The sequence below is a fragment of the Aedes aegypti genome, chromosome 2 (assembly GCF_002204515.2).
Source record: "Aedes aegypti strain LVP_AGWG chromosome 2, AaegL5.0 Primary Assembly, whole genome shotgun sequence".
NCBI classification, from domain to species: Eukaryota; Metazoa; Arthropoda; class Insecta; order Diptera; family Culicidae; genus Aedes; species Aedes aegypti.
Genome location: NC_035108.1, coordinates 223,914,242 through 223,934,271, shown reverse-complemented (window position 1 = coordinate 223,934,271; position 20,030 = coordinate 223,914,242). Strand labels below are relative to the sequence as shown.

General features: G+C 37.9%; 1 protein-coding gene across 2 annotated transcripts in view; it reads left to right on the top strand.

Annotated features, from left to right (window-relative positions):
• Positions 1-18,146, top strand: part of LOC5569243 (homeobox protein araucan) — a 161,123-nt gene extending 142,977 nt beyond the window's left edge. The window contains exons 5-7 of one of the 2 annotated variants that reach the window (XR_002500338.1): positions 3,324-4,470; positions 4,574-4,834; positions 16,258-18,146. Coding sequence is in view for 1 of the 2 variants with exons in the window: in XM_021844136.1 (XP_021699828.1) it covers positions 3,324-4,470; positions 4,574-4,613 (1,187 nt within the window). In the remaining variant the exon portion in view is untranslated. Of the gene's footprint in view, positions 1-3,323; positions 4,471-4,573; positions 4,841-16,257 lie in introns of those variants that run through there. The other variant, XM_021844136.1, reaches the window with a different exon arrangement.
• Positions 18,147-20,030: the final 1,884 nt, after the last annotated feature.

The window sequence follows — 20,030 nt, the reverse complement described above, 5'->3', positions numbered from 1 at the left end:
GCGCGACGTTCGTTTCGTTGACAAGATCAGCTGTCAATTTATGTTTCTGCATAGGAAAAAGTATCGACCGTGAATGTTTTATATTAATTTGTTATGGTTATAGCGGTCATGCGACTCATAGGTAAGGTCATAGAAGTCTATAGAATGTTTTTGCAAATGATGAAATGAATAGGTTGATAGGCGTCGCAAGGCAGCGACAAGATTGAAATATCTACATACTTCAGTGCAGGAAAGTAGGCCGTTTCATGACAGATTGGCATGATGAAAAACGATGAGAAATGGCAAAATAGTAGTTTACGGAACAAGTCGCAGAATGATGATTTTACAGCACGAGTAGTAAATTTATCCTAAGAGGCTTGCCGAGTAGGATAATAACGATGAGTGCTGTAAAAATCGAGTTCTGCAACAAGTTACGTGCAACATTTTTTTGCAATTTCGTAGAAGACCACTTGAAGGTATCAGAAATTATATCGGAATGCATTCACCATTATTTCACAATTTCTAAAAAATCGTTGTGTTATGATTCATTACGCAACTCAAAACAGTTGCGTAGTGAAAAAGCGTTGCGTAATGATTCATTACAGCACTGCTTTCAGTTGCGTAATGGCTATTCCCGCACTGCATACTTCAGTGCAGGAATGTAGGCCGTTTCATGACAGATTGGCGTGATGAAAAACAGCTTATTACGACGAGAAATTGCAAAAATGTAATTCATCTTCCTTTTCTTCGGTAATCAGACTGCAGATGTGGCAAGTTCCATTGTTACCTAACAGTACAGGACGAATTCGATTATCCGGAGTATCGATTTTTTTTCACTCCGGATAATCGAATCCTCCGGATAATCGAATCACTAAGGAAAAATTGATGATATGATGCGGTGGTGTAGCCAGAAATTATTTCTAGGAACAGTAGGGGTCTTTACAAGAAACCCTCTTTTCTTAAATACGTTCAAAATTACAAAACCACTCATATTGTATATTTCAATACCGTCGTGCGGGGTGACATTGGGCCATAAGGGTAACTTTGGGCCAACATTTTTACAGCAAGCTAATGGCAGAATAATGAAAACAATGTGTCAAGCTTCAAGAATACATTATAAATAGCCAATAGATGGTCTAAGATTAGTTTTACGACGTTCCTACTAGCCATGATATGCATCGAAAGAGGCGGTCAAAGTCACCCCCTAGGCCCAATGTCACCCCGCACGGCGGTACCAAATTATCTCAGATTTATGCATAAAAATCGAAAAACAAGAACATCAAAACACAAATTTCGGATAATCGAGTCCCCGGATAATCGAGTCTCCGGATAATCGAGTCCGACCTGTATAAAGATTATCAAAAAATACACTTGAAGTATGTGCGAGTACAGCTGATCCGACAATAACATTCACGAACACCCGATCAAAGCTTGAGAGCATATTGAAAACTTATTTTGATGCTGTGATGTTGCGGAATTTGATATCTCAGTTTTTTGTTATTTCGGTCGTTTTAACGGTTAAAATATTAACACTGGGAGCAGATATTAAATCAAATTGAAAACTATTTTTGCTGTCAGTGAAAGCAAATAAAAACTGTTATCATTGAGAGCAAATCGAGAACTCTCGGAGATATTCATATTTTTTTGTTTGATATCGAAACGAGTCTGTTGGAAGGTAAATGCACATCATAGCTTGCATACACTCCCGTGCAAAAGTTTGGGTTCACCCCCTAAAAAACATACAAAAGTGTTCTGTCCATATCTCTGTGATAACACGTCCAATTGAAACTCTTTAAGCCGCATTCGAAAGGCAAAGAGTTATTCTTACTTCGTATGTATTTTTTCAAAAACCATTTTTTGAATTTTGTATGCTAAATTTTCACTTAAAGATGTGAAATTTTTCAAAAAACACACTGAAAAATCATATTCAATTTCCTCAGCATTGGGTCGACCAAAATTTTAAATCAAAGTGTCATTAGAATCGTAATCTTATATTCTTTGAAGAGACCCCTCGAAATTTTGGCGGAAAAATCTGGAAAGTATTCAAAATCAATGAAACAGTCAGTCAAGTCATCGTGCAAAAGTTTGGGTTCACCCCTCAGTATGACGCAAATCGTGCAAAAGTTTGGGTTCACCTGAGCCGCACGCACATCAGTTTTTGTCAATATCTCTGCCATTTTTCAACCGATTTTAATAGTTTAAAGCTTTTTTGAGCGCAAATAATAGCGCGTACATGATTGGTTTGAGATTTCACAGATTTAAGTAAGTTCAGGTGAACCCAAACTTTTGCACGATACACCATACTGAGGGGTGAACCCAAACTTTTGCACGATGACTTGACTGACTATTTAATTGATTTTGAATACTTTTCAGATTTTTCCGCCAAAATTTCGTGGGGTCTCTTCAAAGAATATAAGATTACGATTCTAATGGCACTTTGATTTAAAATTTTGGTCGACCCAATGCTGAGGAAATTGAATATGTTTTTTCAGTGTGTTTTTTGAAAAATGTCACAACTTTAAGTAAAAATTTAGTATATAAAGTTCAAAAAATGTTTTTGGAAAAATACATACGAAGTAAGAATAACTCTTTGCCTTTCGAATGCGACTTAGAGAGTTCCAATTGGACGTGTAATCACAGAGATATTGACAGAACACTTTTGCATGTTTTTAGGGGGTGAACCCAAACTTATGCACGGGAGTGTAGATGTAGCGCAGAAAAAAATATGTCCAGATAAAACTTTAAATTAATAAATATTTAAAATGATAGCAATATGAAAATGAAGTATGATGTCAAATATAATAATGATAAAGAGATATCAAATTATGATCTAAACTCAATACTAAAAATACGATATGTTTTCGACTTGCTTTTTTTTTATTATGTTGGGCTTTGTCTGGGCAAATAATTGAACTCGAGCATACTTGTGATCAATTTGATTCACACCCTTCCCTTGTGGTATCGTAGTGTTTTGTTAGTCCCTCTTATAGGACGATGTAATGCATGTATGACTCTTAACATAAATAACCAAGTTGTAGTAATTCGGGATATAGGAAATCTCACAATATCTGTGAACCTATCATCATCAATGTGGAACGTAATTGGAAGACAGATTATCAGTCCATTAACCTACTGCTTTGTGTATCACCGTTAAGAAATTTTAAGATATAGCACGCTGCCAAGAGATGAAGCACGATGGTCAAATTAAAACTTCTTCTCTTGATAGTTATGACCCCCATTATTTACTTTTGTGAGCAGATACCTAATTTTTAACCTCAATAGTAGTGTTTTTTGATATGCATTATCACCCAACATAACGATTAATGTCAGTATTCTCTTTCTAGATATGCATCACCATGTGAAAGCCGAGCACGACAAGGATGACGACGATGATGATCTCACCGATGACGAACGGAAGCCGGAAAACTTATTAGGGCATCCGGGACATCTGGGGCAGCACCATCCGTACTACCACCATTCGATGCTCGGGGGACACCACCACCATGCAGGGCTCAAATCAGAAATGGACCATCCAAAAAACCAAACGGGCAGCGACTGTGGAGTGCCGATTCCAGCCTCAAAGCCGAAAATTTGGAGTCTGGCAGACACAGCCGCTTGCAAAACCCCACCACCACAGGCACTACACAGCTCTTGGATGACCGGCGGCTATCACCCAGGGCAGCACCACCAACAACAGCAACAGCACCATCAACAGCAACACCATCTGCAGCAGCAGCAGCAGCAACAGCACCTCCAACAGCAGCATCAGCAACAGCACCAACAGCATACGGGCAGTGGGATGATGATGGGCGGCGAAAGTTCCCCTATGAGTATGAATATGGCAAATACACCTCACAACCAAGGTATGGGGACTATGGGCAGTGGTATGATGAACAATTTCGGGAATACCCCTTATTCCCGCTATGGGGGGTTTCTAACAGGAGCTCAACATTACAATACTACCCACAACAACAACAGCAGCAACAACACCAACAACAATACCAACAGCAATACGAGTACGGGTCCAGTGACGGATGCTACAACTCCCACTTTGCAACAACAGCTCCCACAGCAAGGGATGCACCAGCAGCAGCAACCCCAACAACCTATGAACAGCAACAATACCCAGTCGATGGGGTTTCCAGAGGTCCAGACCGACACCCCCCCTCAAACACCGCCGAATATGAAACTACCCAGCGTGGCGGGGAATCTTCTTACGGTCTCAACAACCCCTACGACAGGTACCTGCTATAATGCTGCGGTTAATAACGGTGCTGGTAATAACAACAACAACCTCACTCCAAACAACAACAACCTTAATCAATCGAACGGTTACGCATCGTCACCGGAATCGATGGGACAAGCTAACAATCAGCAAGGACAGCAAAACAGCTATTATCGCATGCAATCAAATTCACCGCAAAAATCCCAGCAGGATTATTCCCAGCAAATGCTACATCAGCAAGATGGTTTCAAGCCGTTCTACAAAAAGTAAGTGGTTTCCTATTCCGCTTGCCGAAAATCGTGGCGACGACTATGACGGCGGCGCGTTGGAATGAATAATTTATGAACAATCAATTTTCGTCCATTTTAGCTCACCACAAGTTGGCAACGGTTTCGTTTCTCCAGTTTGAGCAGCAGAGGCAACAGCGTACGCATCATTCAGAAGATTAGAGGAAGAGCTGATGAGATTTAGCGAGAATACCACCGTTCGGCATCCTTGTCGGTCGCATGATTCCTCGCCACATACAAAACACGAGCTTTTAGGTTTTCCAGTCTCTGAATAAGCATACAGACATTCACTGTGGAGGCACATATTTTCTGCTACTTCGGATCAGAGCAAAAGCGTTAAAAGGTAATTTTGGTTTTCGGTCTAGCTACTCTAGATGTGTCAAAGTTCAGTCCACGTCCACTCGTTTTTCCTTCCAACCTCCCACTATTTATTGCTGGCAAGTCTACGCACTTGTCACCTCCACGCAGTCACAGTAGCGCGATGCGAATTTGATAAATGATGCTACAGCCGTCCCGGTATCTGAAGGCAAGAACGCAGTCATTCCTCTTATCCCCCTGAGTGAATCGACCCATGGCCCAGACTGCTTTCAGTTCTCTCCTTATATAAATGTTTAGATAAGGCCATCGCTCATCCACGTGACAAAATTAATGTTTGAAACTTTTCGCCCGGGATTAGCATCATCCTATGTGTTTGTGCGTGCGGGTCTTTGAAAGTCATCGCCGTATCCTACATCAATGAATCACGTGCGCCATCCGAATTTAATGTAACCTTCGTTACTTGTTGTTTGTACGGTCCTACCTATCAACACAGCCAGCAGAAATGAATCTGAGCTTGTCTCTAGCAAGCATTCAGGATTCACCATCCAAGTAGGTGTTGAATTTGCATCGTGTCGCGTCGTCATAGTACCGAGGGGACTGCAAAGTCAATGCCATATTCGATGTTAATTTATATTTGTTGATTTTTGGAGCGTGCCACCATACAAACACTTGTTCCCTGCTGTTCTTGAGGTTTTATTTATCATTCATTTCTTTTGATATCTGAATCATGGGTGTAGCACGTTATATCTAATGAAATCTACGGACAAGTGGTATCTGACTCACTTTCAAGACCGGATCTCCCTAAACCCTGAATTTTGAAAAACGACAGTTGGGAAACACTATGATAGAATATCTGATCACACATTATTAGCTTCTCCTTAGGAATCCAATTAGCGCACTGTTGACCCACGCTTTGATCGAAATACCCCAGTGTCTATTTCCATTTTCGAAACCATAAAAGACGCAGAGACCCAACACACGCAGTTGTGAAGAAGCGAAAAAAGGCTTCGGAAACCGTCCGAGATTTATGATATTGCTCGATCACCGTGCATTAATCTTGGCGGCTTTGGTGGTTTCCGTCAAAAGGCCCACGGAATAAATGTGACTCTTTTTTTTTGTTCTTTCTTACGTTGTTTTATCCTCGCATCCGTCCTTGCGTCTGATTAAGATAGACGATGATCGTTCACCACACCCGAATGAAGACGACCTGCTCTCCTCACCGAGTGGCCTTTCTTCCTTGGACAATCATAAGGCCGAATGTTTATGAATGAACTGATATGAGCATGTGTATAACTTAGCTAGCTTGAGCCAAGAGAGATCAGTTTTAAATATTCTACGATTGCACGAATGGAGTGATCTGTCCCCAATGATACTGTCTCATTAAACGGCGGTGATGCCACGCAGGCTGGTCGATAGTGTAGAATTCTTAACGTTGTCGTGCCGAGCGGAGGCTGAGGAAAATGCCTTGCGTTGCCCAAGTTGTGGCTGAAACAAAAGAGCATTGGTTTAGGGACAGTTTTTTGACTTTATTCTTTAAGTTAATAAATAAAACCCACGCGGACCATTCGAACCAGACGGTCTGTCTTAGAGAGTACGGTCAGCGTAGACTGAGCGGCTTTTTTTTTTTGGGAGTGGCATTTAATATGCGCGCGATCGAGAAATTTTTTCCCAGGCATCCATAAATCAGGGAAAATATCACCACGGCGAGTGAAGATCAAAGTTGAAGTTCGGCACATTATTCAATGAATGACTAAAACCGGTTAGTCACTCGAAAATATGCGTGGCTGGGTGTAGTTCCAGCAAAGAATAATTATCCCTTAAGTTCTAAGCTATCCAGCGTTGATTCATGGAAAATTCAAAGCCACAAGCAGTACTCCTCAGGATAAGTTTCTATTAACACCTAGTCATTATATCGAATTTTTACAGAACGCCAATACAAGACCAGGTATTGCAGAGTTCGGTATCATTTGATAGCGAAGCACGGTCAAAGTAAGCAACATTAATATCATATCTATATCAGTGGAGAAGTTGTTACTAGCTAGAGCGGGAACCCTTCCGATCATGGTTGTTGAAGTAAGCGAGAAGTGAGTGATATTTACAATTTCACCGTTTTCAATCCCTGAGTAAGAATATTAATTCGAATATATTTGTATCATCGGGGCCTTCCTTAGCCGAGTGGTTAGAGTTCGCGGCAATAAAGCAAAGCCATGCTGAAGGTCTCTGGGTTCGATTCCCGGTCGGTCCAGGATTTTTTCTTAATGGAAATTTCCTTGATTTGCTTGGGCATAGAGTATCATCGTAGCTGCCACACGATATACGAATGCGAAAATGGCAACTTTGGCAATGAAAGCTCTCAGTTAATAACTGTGGAAGTGCTCTTAGAACACTACGTTGAGTAGCCGGTACTGTCCCAGTGGGGACGTTAATGCAAAGAAAAAGAAGAAGATATTTGTATCATGGCCAAGTTTTATGAAGATTTCCGAATTTAATCCGTTGCCTTAAATAGAAAAAAGTGATTTAACGGGGACGAAATGTTAAGCGACATTTCATATTCATTTTTACGTTGGCATAATTTGCATGATGGATTGAAATTGAAATACATTTAATTTAACCCAAATTATAAAAAAAAATATATAATGCTACGAATTTTACAGTTAATGGCTTTGTTTTCAATAAAGGGGTGTGATGCTCTCTAATGGTGCTGGTTGTTTATGTTCGTGTGAGGTTGCAAATCGTTAGAAATAATAAAGTCGAGGATGAAGATTACTCTCCCTCTTTGCAGCATGGTTTTAAACGAGAGCATTGAAGTTGAAGGCATCGCGTGCCAAATTTTATTTGAACACCAACACTAGAGGGTGACTGGTCGTTGTTCTGTAATAAACTGATCTGCACTTTAGGCTGCGGTTGATTTATGTAAGGAGTGCTACCGACGTCTAAATTATGCCAAACGGGGTAAGCTTCTAGGGGAAAGGATTTATGGATGCTTTTTGTCAGCTGCTGATGCACACAAGTTTAGAGAGTTCACACTGGGGATCGGATGAGCCGAATCGAGTTACTGCTAAAAACTCGTTGCCAGGGAAGATTTTGCGTAGGGAGTCGATGCCGGTTATGGACCCTGTGCGTATTATGGACCCCCTACAGAAAAACATAAAATTAACACTCAAAGCGACTTTATTCCTATGAAAATCCACCGGGGGAACTTCGATTACATTGTTAGTCAGCAGTTTCAGGCAAAATATTTGGTTTGAGATGCATAAATACAGATATTTGAACAGTTTTGTAAATGAAACCACACAAGAGGGTCCATAATACGCATTTCCAGGTGGGTCCATAATAGGCTCGTCGGCAGCGAGCCGGATTACATGGGAATCAAATGGAGGGTCCATAATACGCAACGTCAAATTTGTAAACAATCCTATTATGGACCCCGGGAGGGTCCATAATAGGCATTCGGACAACAGTTTTTCAAATGCATATTTCGCTGGAAAAATCGAATGATTTTGTATTTTTCATAGACGTACTATGAAGTAAAGACATTGAATTTGTTGTTAGACTCCACAAAACGTATATGCGTCTGAGATATCATTGCGGTAAAGCGTCTAGAATGAATTTCAGCTACTAAGGGGTCCATTACTAGCAATGAAACCCTACTTATTCGTTCTAAGTAATCTAAATTAAAACAGAAAAGATTTTTCACTGTTAATGAAAAATTGGAATAGTAGTTTACGGAACAAGTTGCAAAATGATGATTTTTATAGCACGAGTCGTAAATTTACGAGGCTTGCCGAGTAGGATAATTACGATGAGTGCTGTAAAAATCGAGTTCTGCAACGAGTTACGTACAACATTTTTTGCAATTTCGTAGATCACTTGAGGGTATCAGAAATTATATCGGAATGCATTCACCATTATTTTACAATTTCTGAAAAATTGTTGTGTTATGATTCATTACGCAACTCATAACAGTTGCGTAATCAGAAAGCGTTGCGTAATGAATCATTACAGCACTGGTTTCAGTTGCGTAATGATTATTCCCGCACTGCATACTTCCGTGCAGGAAAGTAGGCCATATCATGACAGATTGGCGTGATGAAAAACAGCCTATTACGATGAGAAATTGCAAAAACGCTATTACACTTGTTAGAAAACCCGCGTCCTCTGATCACCGTTACAGTAAATACTTTCGTAAGTTTATGGTATCATTCAGCTGAATTTCAATAAGGTAACCACAAAAAGTTGTGTTTGATACAATACAATGAATATAAATGATGAAGGCAGAAAAGTAGTGAGCAGTTCCATAAGATACCTGACTGTTTTAAAGAAGGGGAAATTTCTGATTATAATTAGCAGGATTATCTTCAATTAATGCCTTGAGGATATCCTGCTTTAAAACAAAAATAGCTGTTCCATATGGATATATTAGTGCCTAGCTTATCCAACGAAAACTTAGAAGAACAGTCTATTTAAGAAAGAAGGGCAAATATCTGGTGAAATGCTTGCAGCTATGACGTGAATAATCACTGTAACATCGTGATGCTATCTCACAACCTGTATTCATGAGAATTGAAAATCTTTGTAAAAATTAAAATTGAAATATTAACACCACCATGAAGTCCAAATACCGGCGAGCACGCAGCTGTTCAGCAAGACCATATTGCGGGTATTTGTTCGAATTCCTCCAATCTTGTTGCATTGAAAAGTTCTTTGACATCCCTGGGCTTAGAGGCACATGTACAAAAATGGTAAATTGACAAGGAAAGCCCTCAGTCAATGAAAGGCTTGTTTTGTTGACAGCCAATTCAAAAACAAAAATCATAATGCTGAAGGGGGTTGTGGTGGCTGTCATCGAAATGTTACAACTCATACAAATTTTTTAGAGGGGGTGGATAGGAATAAAAATTGCAATTTTTAGCGTCATGAAATTTGTTAACGATCCCTTGAACTGTAGAAGTGCCCACTGAACTGAGAAACAGGCACTGTCCCAGAAAGAAAAAGAAGAAGATAGTTGCCAACAAGATACTTAGAAAGAATAGCTGACATATGAAAGAAGGGAAAATATATGATAACATTTTACCGACGAATTTTACACACCGTTGATTACATGAATGGTCAATCCTCTATAACAGTATAGTTATCATTTTTGCACGCAAAACAAGATACTACATTGTTTCTCTTACTATTCGGGGTAATGGCATTCGGGGTAGTGGCGTTCGGGGTAATGGCGTACGGGGTAATGTCATGGAGCCGATACCGTGTTGATTCAAATTGCCTAGTACGTTGTTGCATAGACAAAAAAACAAATTTCAAGTTATTCTGCTATGGAAACAAGTATTGGTAAGCTATGCAAAACATTAACACTTTTACATCTAGCGTCAAAACTGACAGTTGTCGTAGTAGCTACATTACTGAATTTTATCAACTAGATTCTTTTCAAGTAACATTGAGAAGTTAGTTCCAAAGTTTAATCACCGCTTGACTTTATCATAATGAGCATTTTATTGGCTTTTTTCGGTTAACACGATACTACTCAATGTGGAAGCGAGCAATGAAAGAATATGATGGATAGAATCGCAAGCGAGCGATGAGAGAAATTAATAGAAGTTGAAAACTAACAGAGGGCATATATGAGCAACACATTCGAAACGACAAATTGTTGCCCAAAGTCCTGGTATTGAACGGTTCTATGAAATACTAACATGCAAATTTGATTATCGATTCAAAAACAGTTCCACCCTCAATCATGCACAGACTTGTTGCTTAGTGTCTTCTGAAAGGTCTGAAAGATACAGCTGCAACTTCCTGCAAGCTTTCGGGATTTTTGACTATTTGTAGGTACACTTCATCTAGTTCACCACTTCAACCAGTACAAGTCTGAAAATGGGTTGTTGTAATAAACAATCAGAAAATTTTGCAACGCTATGCGGTCTCCACATAATAAGACACTACACCAGAACTAGTTTATGTTTAAAATAATATACGTAATATGTAACTCCCAATATTTTATTCAAATTTTATATTGAAAAATGAAAAATAAAACAAAAATGCGATTTTTATGCATGAAGGCGTATAAGTCACTTTTAAAGCTACTAGTAATAAGTGACATATTTGCAAAACACTTCTTACATCATATTGAGTAATTTAAGTATAACTTGCAAGGATTTTCATGAAAAATAATGAAATTGGCGCTTGAGACAGTTTTTTGATTATGCATATGACACATGTCATTTATGAAAACTATAAGCTCTTTTAACAAGTACTTTCTTTTGCCTACACTGAAAAAAATCCGTTCTAGCATCCGTGAACAGCTGTCATGAACTCGAGAACAAACAAGAATACAACGTGAACTAGATCATGTTTACATGAATGTGTTATCTGGTTCCGAGAACGTTCACGACGGTAGTTCACGGTGTATTTTTGACAGTTCACGTTTTCCGGAATTCTTTTTTAAACGTGCTGAAAGGTGCTGAAATGGCTTGATCTTCCAGTTTTTTTTAGTTTTGTCTCGAATCTCCATCCATTTAATGCACAGTGGTACGCTTCGAATCCCGGACACCGGCCTTAATTCACCCGAATATTATTCATCAATTTTTATAAATGCAGCATGTAGACACCATGCGAAAAAATCGGAACTTTATCCAAAAATACCGTTCCAAAGGCAAATGTCCGGTTCTGCGGCAGGTACGATGATACTTTATGCCTGGTAGCTAACCGAATACCGTTAGCCCGAAAAGGGTCGTTAGGCCGAAATAACATTTCAATATTCAAGGTGTAAAAAACAAACTACTGTTTAAAATGGCTAACACACTCATCAGTGATAATACATCTTCGAGTCGTTTAGTGGAATACCTAAAAATAAACGAAACCCCGAATTCAGTACTACACCCGATTCTGTTTTTGTACGGTTTTTTTACACGGCTGTGCAAAAAAAGTTTCCACACATTTGTTCCGCCAAAAACCTTATTTTTGAATGAAACGTCGAGAAATACTGTCACTTTTTTGCACGGTTTTTGAAATTTTGTACTAAAAACTTTTTTTGCACGTTAAGGATCCCCCGTCCCGACTGAATCGAGAATCGGATGTATACCATTTAATTCCGCTAGAGTTTGTATCCTTTGACAGATACGCGTATTTCGACCTTAGCTGTAGCGTCGTCAGTGTCGTGTACTAGACTCGACTTCAGTTATCAGTGTTATTCCTTTTTAAAACAAAGGCTTTTTTCTGATTATATTTCACAGCGGATATTGTGGGATATTAGGCCTACAAATCCAGTCGGCTTTAAAACCCATTAGAAATACAACTCTCCGTTACTTGATATTAAAGGAACCATAGAGTTAGGGAGGTATCGAGTTATAGACCACAAAACCAGCGGAAATGCGATCCAAGGGATCATCAAGGTAGCCATGAAAAACAACTTTTTGCAATTCCGTTGCATATCAGCTTAATTTTTATCGAAAGAATGAACGAAGTAACGGGAAACTTTTTCAAACAAAACAATCAGTGCTGAAAAGTAGCAATTTTCAGTTCTGTTTTGGGAATTGAAAAAAAAATATCTGAGTGTCTCCATAAGCCATTCAACGAATTGCTCTGGATTTCTAGATGACTTCTGATTCATACATCCGTTGGACGATCCGAATCCAACTCAAGGATTCTGAATGGGAATAGGCTCGTCATGCGAATGTAAAGGGGGCAGTAGAGTCAGTGAGCCGTATGAATAAAATGTAGTAAAGTTGAGTTTACTACATTCTCGGTAGTAAACGCTATATGTGGAACACGAGTGGAACAAGTTTGTGTCATTTTCCTTTCTACACCTTTCGAACATACTACAAACAACGCATTGCTATGAATAAAGGTAGCATTTACTACAAAGCTACTGGTAGTTAGCTTCAGAGGTTGCTACACATGCTTTGAGATTGCGGAATTGAATGGAATAATTTACTCTTGAGTAACAATCATAGGAAAACGGTATGAGTTTTGATATTTCGGAATGTATTTTGAGTTTTGCTTAGGAATTCTGAGGTTACGACAACATTCGCCCCACCAATTCTGAGATTCCGGTAAGATTACCGGCAGTAGCAATTTGTAATATCCGAGTGAATTCTGGCATTACGATAATTATGTTATTTTTTAGGAATTTTAGGATGTCGGTAAGAATTCAGATATTTATAATGTAATTCTAAATTTTACGTGTAAATTCTGACCTTTTGAATTCCGGAATTCCTGTAGGAACTTTGAGATTCCGATAGGGATGTGGGATTTTTTATGATAATTCTGGAAGTTTAAATACCATTCTAGGAATATTGCGGAAATATTAGGAATCTGGTAAAAACTCTAGAATTGGGGTGGGAATGGGATGGAAATGGATGGAATATTAATCTCTTGGAATTCTGTGGGTATCTTTGAGATGGTATTTCTGTAAGAATATGAGATTGCGGTGGGATTCCTGCGAATTATTGTGTGAATATTTGTAATTCTGAAAATCAATCTTTGTAATTATTGAAAAATCCTTTAAGATTCCGTTGATCTCCAGTTCCGTTGGTATTTCAATGCAATTTTTTTTATTTTTTGTGAAATCGATAAGAATTTTAATAATTTCAAAGGGAACCCTGGTGTTTTAGGGGAGATCCTCATTGAATTCTAATGACTACCAATGGAATCATTACAATTTCCATAAAAATCTCGACATTCCAAGGATACTATCAGAAATCCCACCAAAATAACGAGAATATCACAGAAACACTTAGAACTTCCGGAATTCAACATGCTGTTAAGAAAACACACGGGGAGCATCAAAATTCTATCGCAATTTCACCAGAATCTCAGTACTGGTGCTAGAAAATATTGTGCATTCAGATTAACTTTAGACCGAAGTTCATAAGACAAATGAAATATCACCAACAAAAGTTCACCGAAGTTCGGCGTCGGCATTCTACCGAAGTGCTACGCCGACAAAGGCATTCCTTATGCGTCGGCGAAGCACTAAATTAGAATGCCGACGCCGAACTTCGCCGAAGTTTTGATTGCCGAACTTCTAATTGTCACTCGAATTGGCAATATGTGGTTTCAAATTTAATAGCTGTAATCTCAAGATCTCTTCATAGATGTTAAGCTAGTATTTAAAAAAATCATCAATCACTGGCGTTGGCAAAGGCCGAAAACCACCCAGAAAATTCTTTGATGTACCATCATCATAAAATCACAGACATAAAGAGAATACCAGACTAATCGCAAAATTACACTACAAATCTTGTCAAATAACAGCACCTTCATGATTTGTGCAAATTATCGCGTAATCGATTAGATTCCATGCATTTTCTTCGTATGCATGATTGTATTAATTTTAAGTGTCACTCTGAATAGATTGTTCCTTACGTGCAAAATCACTCTGCACTCTGAATGGAAATTTCTTAACGTGCAGCTTCAGTCACTGCTCATGTTCGAAAGTAGTAAGTACTACATGTTCGAAAAGTTTTTTATTCATACCTAAAGTGTAGTAAACTTTATGGATTTTGTTTTTGAGTAGATGCTACATGTAGTAAAGTTCAAAGTTTTTTATTCATATCACCCAGTGTTTCACTATTTACTTTCCTCAAAAAGACGGGTACATCACGCGGTTCGTGTAAGCACTTAAGCAGTTCAACATACGCAGCATGGCTGCATAATTTGGATAGAAAATTGTATTCGGTGTCTTATCTGGTCTGTTTTCGAACACTGAATCAGCTATGAAACCTTGAAAGTGTAAAAATTTGTGACAGCTATCCAATTGTATCACAGCCTACCTGATTGAAATATAATGAGTTGTTACCAGGGTTGGGAAAAAATCTGAAATTCATTCTACAGTAGCCAAACAAAGCCAATCGCAGTCAGCGAAGCCAGTGAAACTCACGCTTACCGCTGCTGCAGGCAAAGAGCCTTGAAAATTGCAAAAAACCCGTTGCTAAGGGCAACCCAAAATGACTAGAAAAATGTTATATTTCCCGCTACATTTCCCGCATTTAGAGCCTTGAATGACACTAACGATATAGAAAATTCATGCACCGAACATAGGCTACTTGATAAGATTCACGTTTTTGAACTACTGTACTGGGAAAGCCACGTGATTTTCGCGAAATTCAAGCCTTCTACTATTACCATTCCCAGCACTGGTTGTTACTGCGCATGTATTTCCGTCCATATAGGTTCTCGTGAAGTACATTTATGCTATAGGATATAGTCAACTGTCACTTTTTTTTTCGTAATTGCAAAAAATGTTGTATGCAACTCGTTGCAAAACCCGTTTTTTTCAGCACTCGTGGTATTTATCAAACTCGTCAAGCCTCGTTGGATAAATGTACGACTCGTGCTGAAAAAATCATCACTTTGCATCTTGTTGCATAAATAACTATTTACTATAATTGTCTAACTCGATATCGAGATACAAAGTATCGAGTAAGAGAGTTGACTGTTTCAACCGTTTTCGATCTAATGACCCTTTCGACCTAACGGTATTCGGCTATGGGATAGGACCCCTTAGGCATAAAGTCATGCTTTTGCATCTGAAAGCACTCGTACCAATAGATTTTCAAATTGATTCGGCTAGATTCACTTGTAAACCAATCGCCAGCAGTGATCTGGCGACGTGAAAATTTTGCCCAGCAAATGCTTTGTGTCCACTTTGATGGACAGAATGAAGTACCGTCAAACGGGGTAACCTGCAACACATCGCACATGTTACCGAATTGACGTGCTCCATAGCATTGAGTGAACTTATTACACCGGATATTGATTTTATGCATAAAACATAAGGTTTTGTTGAGGATTTGAATATTGTTTTTATTTAGGTTGTTTTGCTGGAGGTAAAAATCGTATCTAACGTTTAATCTCAAAAGAACAAGATTGAAAATCGTTCGTGGTACCGCACAAACGGTAGGAATATGTCATTCGGGGTATTTGCTCTCAGCTACGATATTTAATAGTGTGCAAAAGGACTAGATAGAAATTTTTCTAATTTCACGCTTAAACACTAAAACAAATCCATTACACTTATGATTACCCTTGTCAACTTGTTGGGCTAAACGAATCATGTAAGAGTATCTGGGGTAATATGCACCACCGGGGCGAAACTACTTTTCGGGGTTTTAATAAGTATTCTAGAAAAATTGAGACATTTTTCTTGAAGTTTGTTTCGTAAAATTATTTTTTGAGGATCCAATCTACCAGCCCCTGACGAATAGTCTCCCCAATTACTTAGCAAATAACGTAAAACAGCACCGTGAGTCGTTTTCCCTCAAGGGTACATAGATTCCCTTACTAGTAATAAAACATGAAATTCATGTGTTACGGAAGAAGAAACTCTCAAGAAATGTTTCATCAGTTACCCGATCCGTTATTCTAACCCACATAACATCCTTTCTTATCCTCACAATTAACGAATTACATTACCATTTTTAATGGTGTATTTTTATATTTTAGATTATCATCGGAATCATGGAACATCTCTCTGAAAAGCAAGAGCCTAATGGAAATCAATTCAACCTACTATGGATGTGACTTTCATCAAGCCAAAAACCAAAATGCAACGTGCGAAATCAACCTAAGCATCACATCGGAGAACAACGTATGCAACGTGACATGCCCAAGTACATAAATGCAATGGAATGGGATGGATGCAACACTTTTCCCATCAACAATTGTTTCATCACGCCACCCTCTTTTTCTCTCCGATCAAGCTGCTGGTGATGGCTGTTATGCTACTCTCGCAAAACTGAGCGCAACCTTCATTCACTCCTATGAAACTACGTACGAATCGAAACTATTCCTTTTACTGTAAATACTACTACTTACTGCTGATGTTGCTGGCTGATACAACTACCACCTAGTAGACAAGACCCGAACGCTAAGGGAAACCTAAACCAGTTGTATACGAGTTTGAAGAGCAAATTGTGTGTACATTGTAAACCAATATAATCGACAAATTTTCGAACCAGCTTGAAGTGAACTTTGCTATCCCTATACATACTGGAACTGGGCTATGTGCAACAAAAGAATGTGTGTATCAGAAATTTATACAGTTGTTTCCTATTGATGTATAAAATCGATTTTGCTGGTAGTCTCCTTTATTGGTTTTAATCCTGGTTAACATTTGCTAAGTATCTACATTTAAGTACGAATCAATTTTTCCTCCAACGACGCTACGTGCAATTTTCCTTCCTACCCTTTTCATTAACTCAGTGTCCTTTCAGTGCACTGTTATCGCAAGCTTTGTAATGCAAAAGTAGGCAAACTGATCGTTTTAATTTTCGGCCTTGTATTATATTTCATCTAAAGGAAAATCGAAACAAAATGTTGAGAAACGCATTTGTAATCTGTGATAACGAAAAAGTATATAAAAATATTAAACATATTTAACACTTTATCTTAAGAAGCTCTTGAAAACTTCTTTTAGTTTGTATTTAGCGAAAGATCCTTCTCCAGCAAAATATTCTTTTCCCGTACGCTCACTTGAGAGTCACATCTACATTTTGTCTCATATCAAAACAAGTAAAATCAAACCGTTGAAACCAATTCCGTACAACTTTGTTGATGTTTTGTATAAATGTATGAATGTTTAGCGGAAACAAAGAGAGGAATGCAATAATCACTTCTTCTAAGGCACTTCAGCTACAGCTTTGAAAAATTAACTTCCAATATGCAATCAGTATGAGCAAGCAAATAAACGAATTGGAATACCAAATCTTGAAAATCAGATCCTTAGGCTTGTATAAATTTCACAAAAGTGAGACCATTGGTACTGGACAGAAAAGTATTGTACATAAATTGTTTAAGAGTTTTCACTAGAAAAAAAATATCATCCGCAGTAGCAACTGGGTAAGCTATTCAAGTGTAATGTAATTTTGTACATAGCCAACCTCACATTGATTATCATCTTAATGGTTAGGGAAGTTCATGATGACATCAGCTGTCAGAATCATTCATACAAACCTTATTTCTATTTGTGTGAACTTAGCAAAAGCAACTCAGAATTCGAAGAAAAAAATCATACCTTCGCCTCTATAGTCACTTTTCGAAGAAAAACCATAGTACCATTGCACTACTTAATAAATAAAAATCATTTAAAGGTCGACATATGAACAAAGCAAACACAACAGCATATACACTCCGAATTGAGAGTAACATCTTTATATACTTTTCCCCAATTATTACGATTGGTATGAACATGTTTTGAAGGGATTGCGGAAAGTAAAACAGCTTTCAAAACAATGGCAACTAGAGAATTAAATCACAGATATGTTCACTTGCATTCGCTATCGGTAATAGAATGAACTGGATGTAGAGGAAGAAACGGTACATCTATCAAAATAGGTATGATAACAAAACAAAGCGAATAAACTTATATAATGAGGACAAGCATACGGAAAATCAGAAAACATTATAAATTATATATATTTAAACGAAAATCATTAGAAAAATAGAAATAATAATAAAACAATACGACCAGCTTTTCGTTATTTTTTGAGAAATTCGCTAGAGCATTGAAAAAACAACATCAAAAAGTTATCTAACATTCCTTATGGATTGCAAAAATGCCGCCTTTGCTATCTCATGTAAAATTAGTCAAAAATAAATCCATTGCACTGTACTCTTACAGAATTGTTTCAGGAATTTCCACAGCTAATTCTGCATTTGCTTCGGTAATTTTCACAAGAATTTTTAATTTTATAATTGCAATTCCACCAAACATTCGTTGTCGACGTGACACTCTAAAAAAAAATATCCCTACAGGTTCTTCAATTAGGTATTCCATATTAAGCTTCACTTGGAATTACAACTGATTTTATCGGTTGGTGCCACTAGTAAGCACTAAATTAAGGATTTCAAGCGAGTTATGTCTTCTGATCCAGATAAGTTAGAACATTGGAGTCTTGAATATCCAATGACTTCCAATATGCAATCAGGATGAGCAAGAAAATAAGCAAATTGGAATTCCAAATCTTGAAAATCAGATGAAGTGAATAAGGTATGAATCACTTGAAAACGGAACGAATTGAATCACTTTTAAATTAATCATTTGAATATGAAGCGAACCAAACCTGAATCACTTGAATATGAAGTGTATCACTCATGATTTGTTTAATATGGAGAAAATCGAACCTGAATTACTTGATCATGAAGTGAATCAAACCTGAAACACATGAATATAAAGAGGATCTTGATGTCACTAGGGTATGGAGTAAATCAACGAAAATCGCTTGAATATAAAGACAATCAACCCTGAATCACTTGGATATGAAGAGTTGCTGACTTGAATGATTTGAATATGATGTGCGTCAGGCATGAATCACTCGCACATAAAGTAAAACATACCCGAATCCTTAAAAGATGCATCAGATCTAAACACTTGAACATGCAGTGGATTAGACCTGAATCACTTGAATAGGATATGATTCTGATCTTAATCACTTCCACTTCCAAATACCAAAAGCTATCATGAGATTGATGTTCCATATCTCGACAAGGTGTTGAAGAGTATATGTTGGGTTTCTTGGTAACATCGGAACTCAGTAACGTCAGTGACATCCGGATTTCTTAGGCTGTCTGAACAACTTTGTCGAAGACTCGAACTAGTTATTTTATTAGGATCACAATACGGAACTGGCTTAAAATTCTCAACATGTTCACTATCACCTAGTGACAAAATTACGTGCCAATTTTTATCTGTACACTAGCGCTACCTAGCGGCCTAATTTTGAATTAAATTACCGTAAAGTGCCCTAATTCAGCGCATTGCCTAATTCCGCGCTTTTCATACAAAATTATTTATATATGGAAATACACATTAATACTTCAGGAACTTTATACGCCATTTGATGCTACTTTGATTTAGAATAAGTTTGAATCACGTATAAAAGCAAATGAAGCAGTTTTTTTGCGGCATAAAAAATAATCAGTGGAGGCCCGTCTAAGTAGAGGCCATTTTTTCTATTTCCTTAGCGTCCGTGCTAAGACTGTAGGACACAAACAAACGTGATTTCTTTCTAAAAAATGTTTTATTTTTCATGCAATATTCTATGGAACTACTTGCTACAGATATGTTTCTTGATGCTTCTATGAAATCTTATCAAATATTAGCATAATTATTGAGATTTATCCCAAAAAGTATTGCGCGGAATTAGGGCACGTCATTTTTTGTAAGTCCCTAATTCCGCGCACTGCTATTCACAGAACAACAAACAAGTAGAACATGC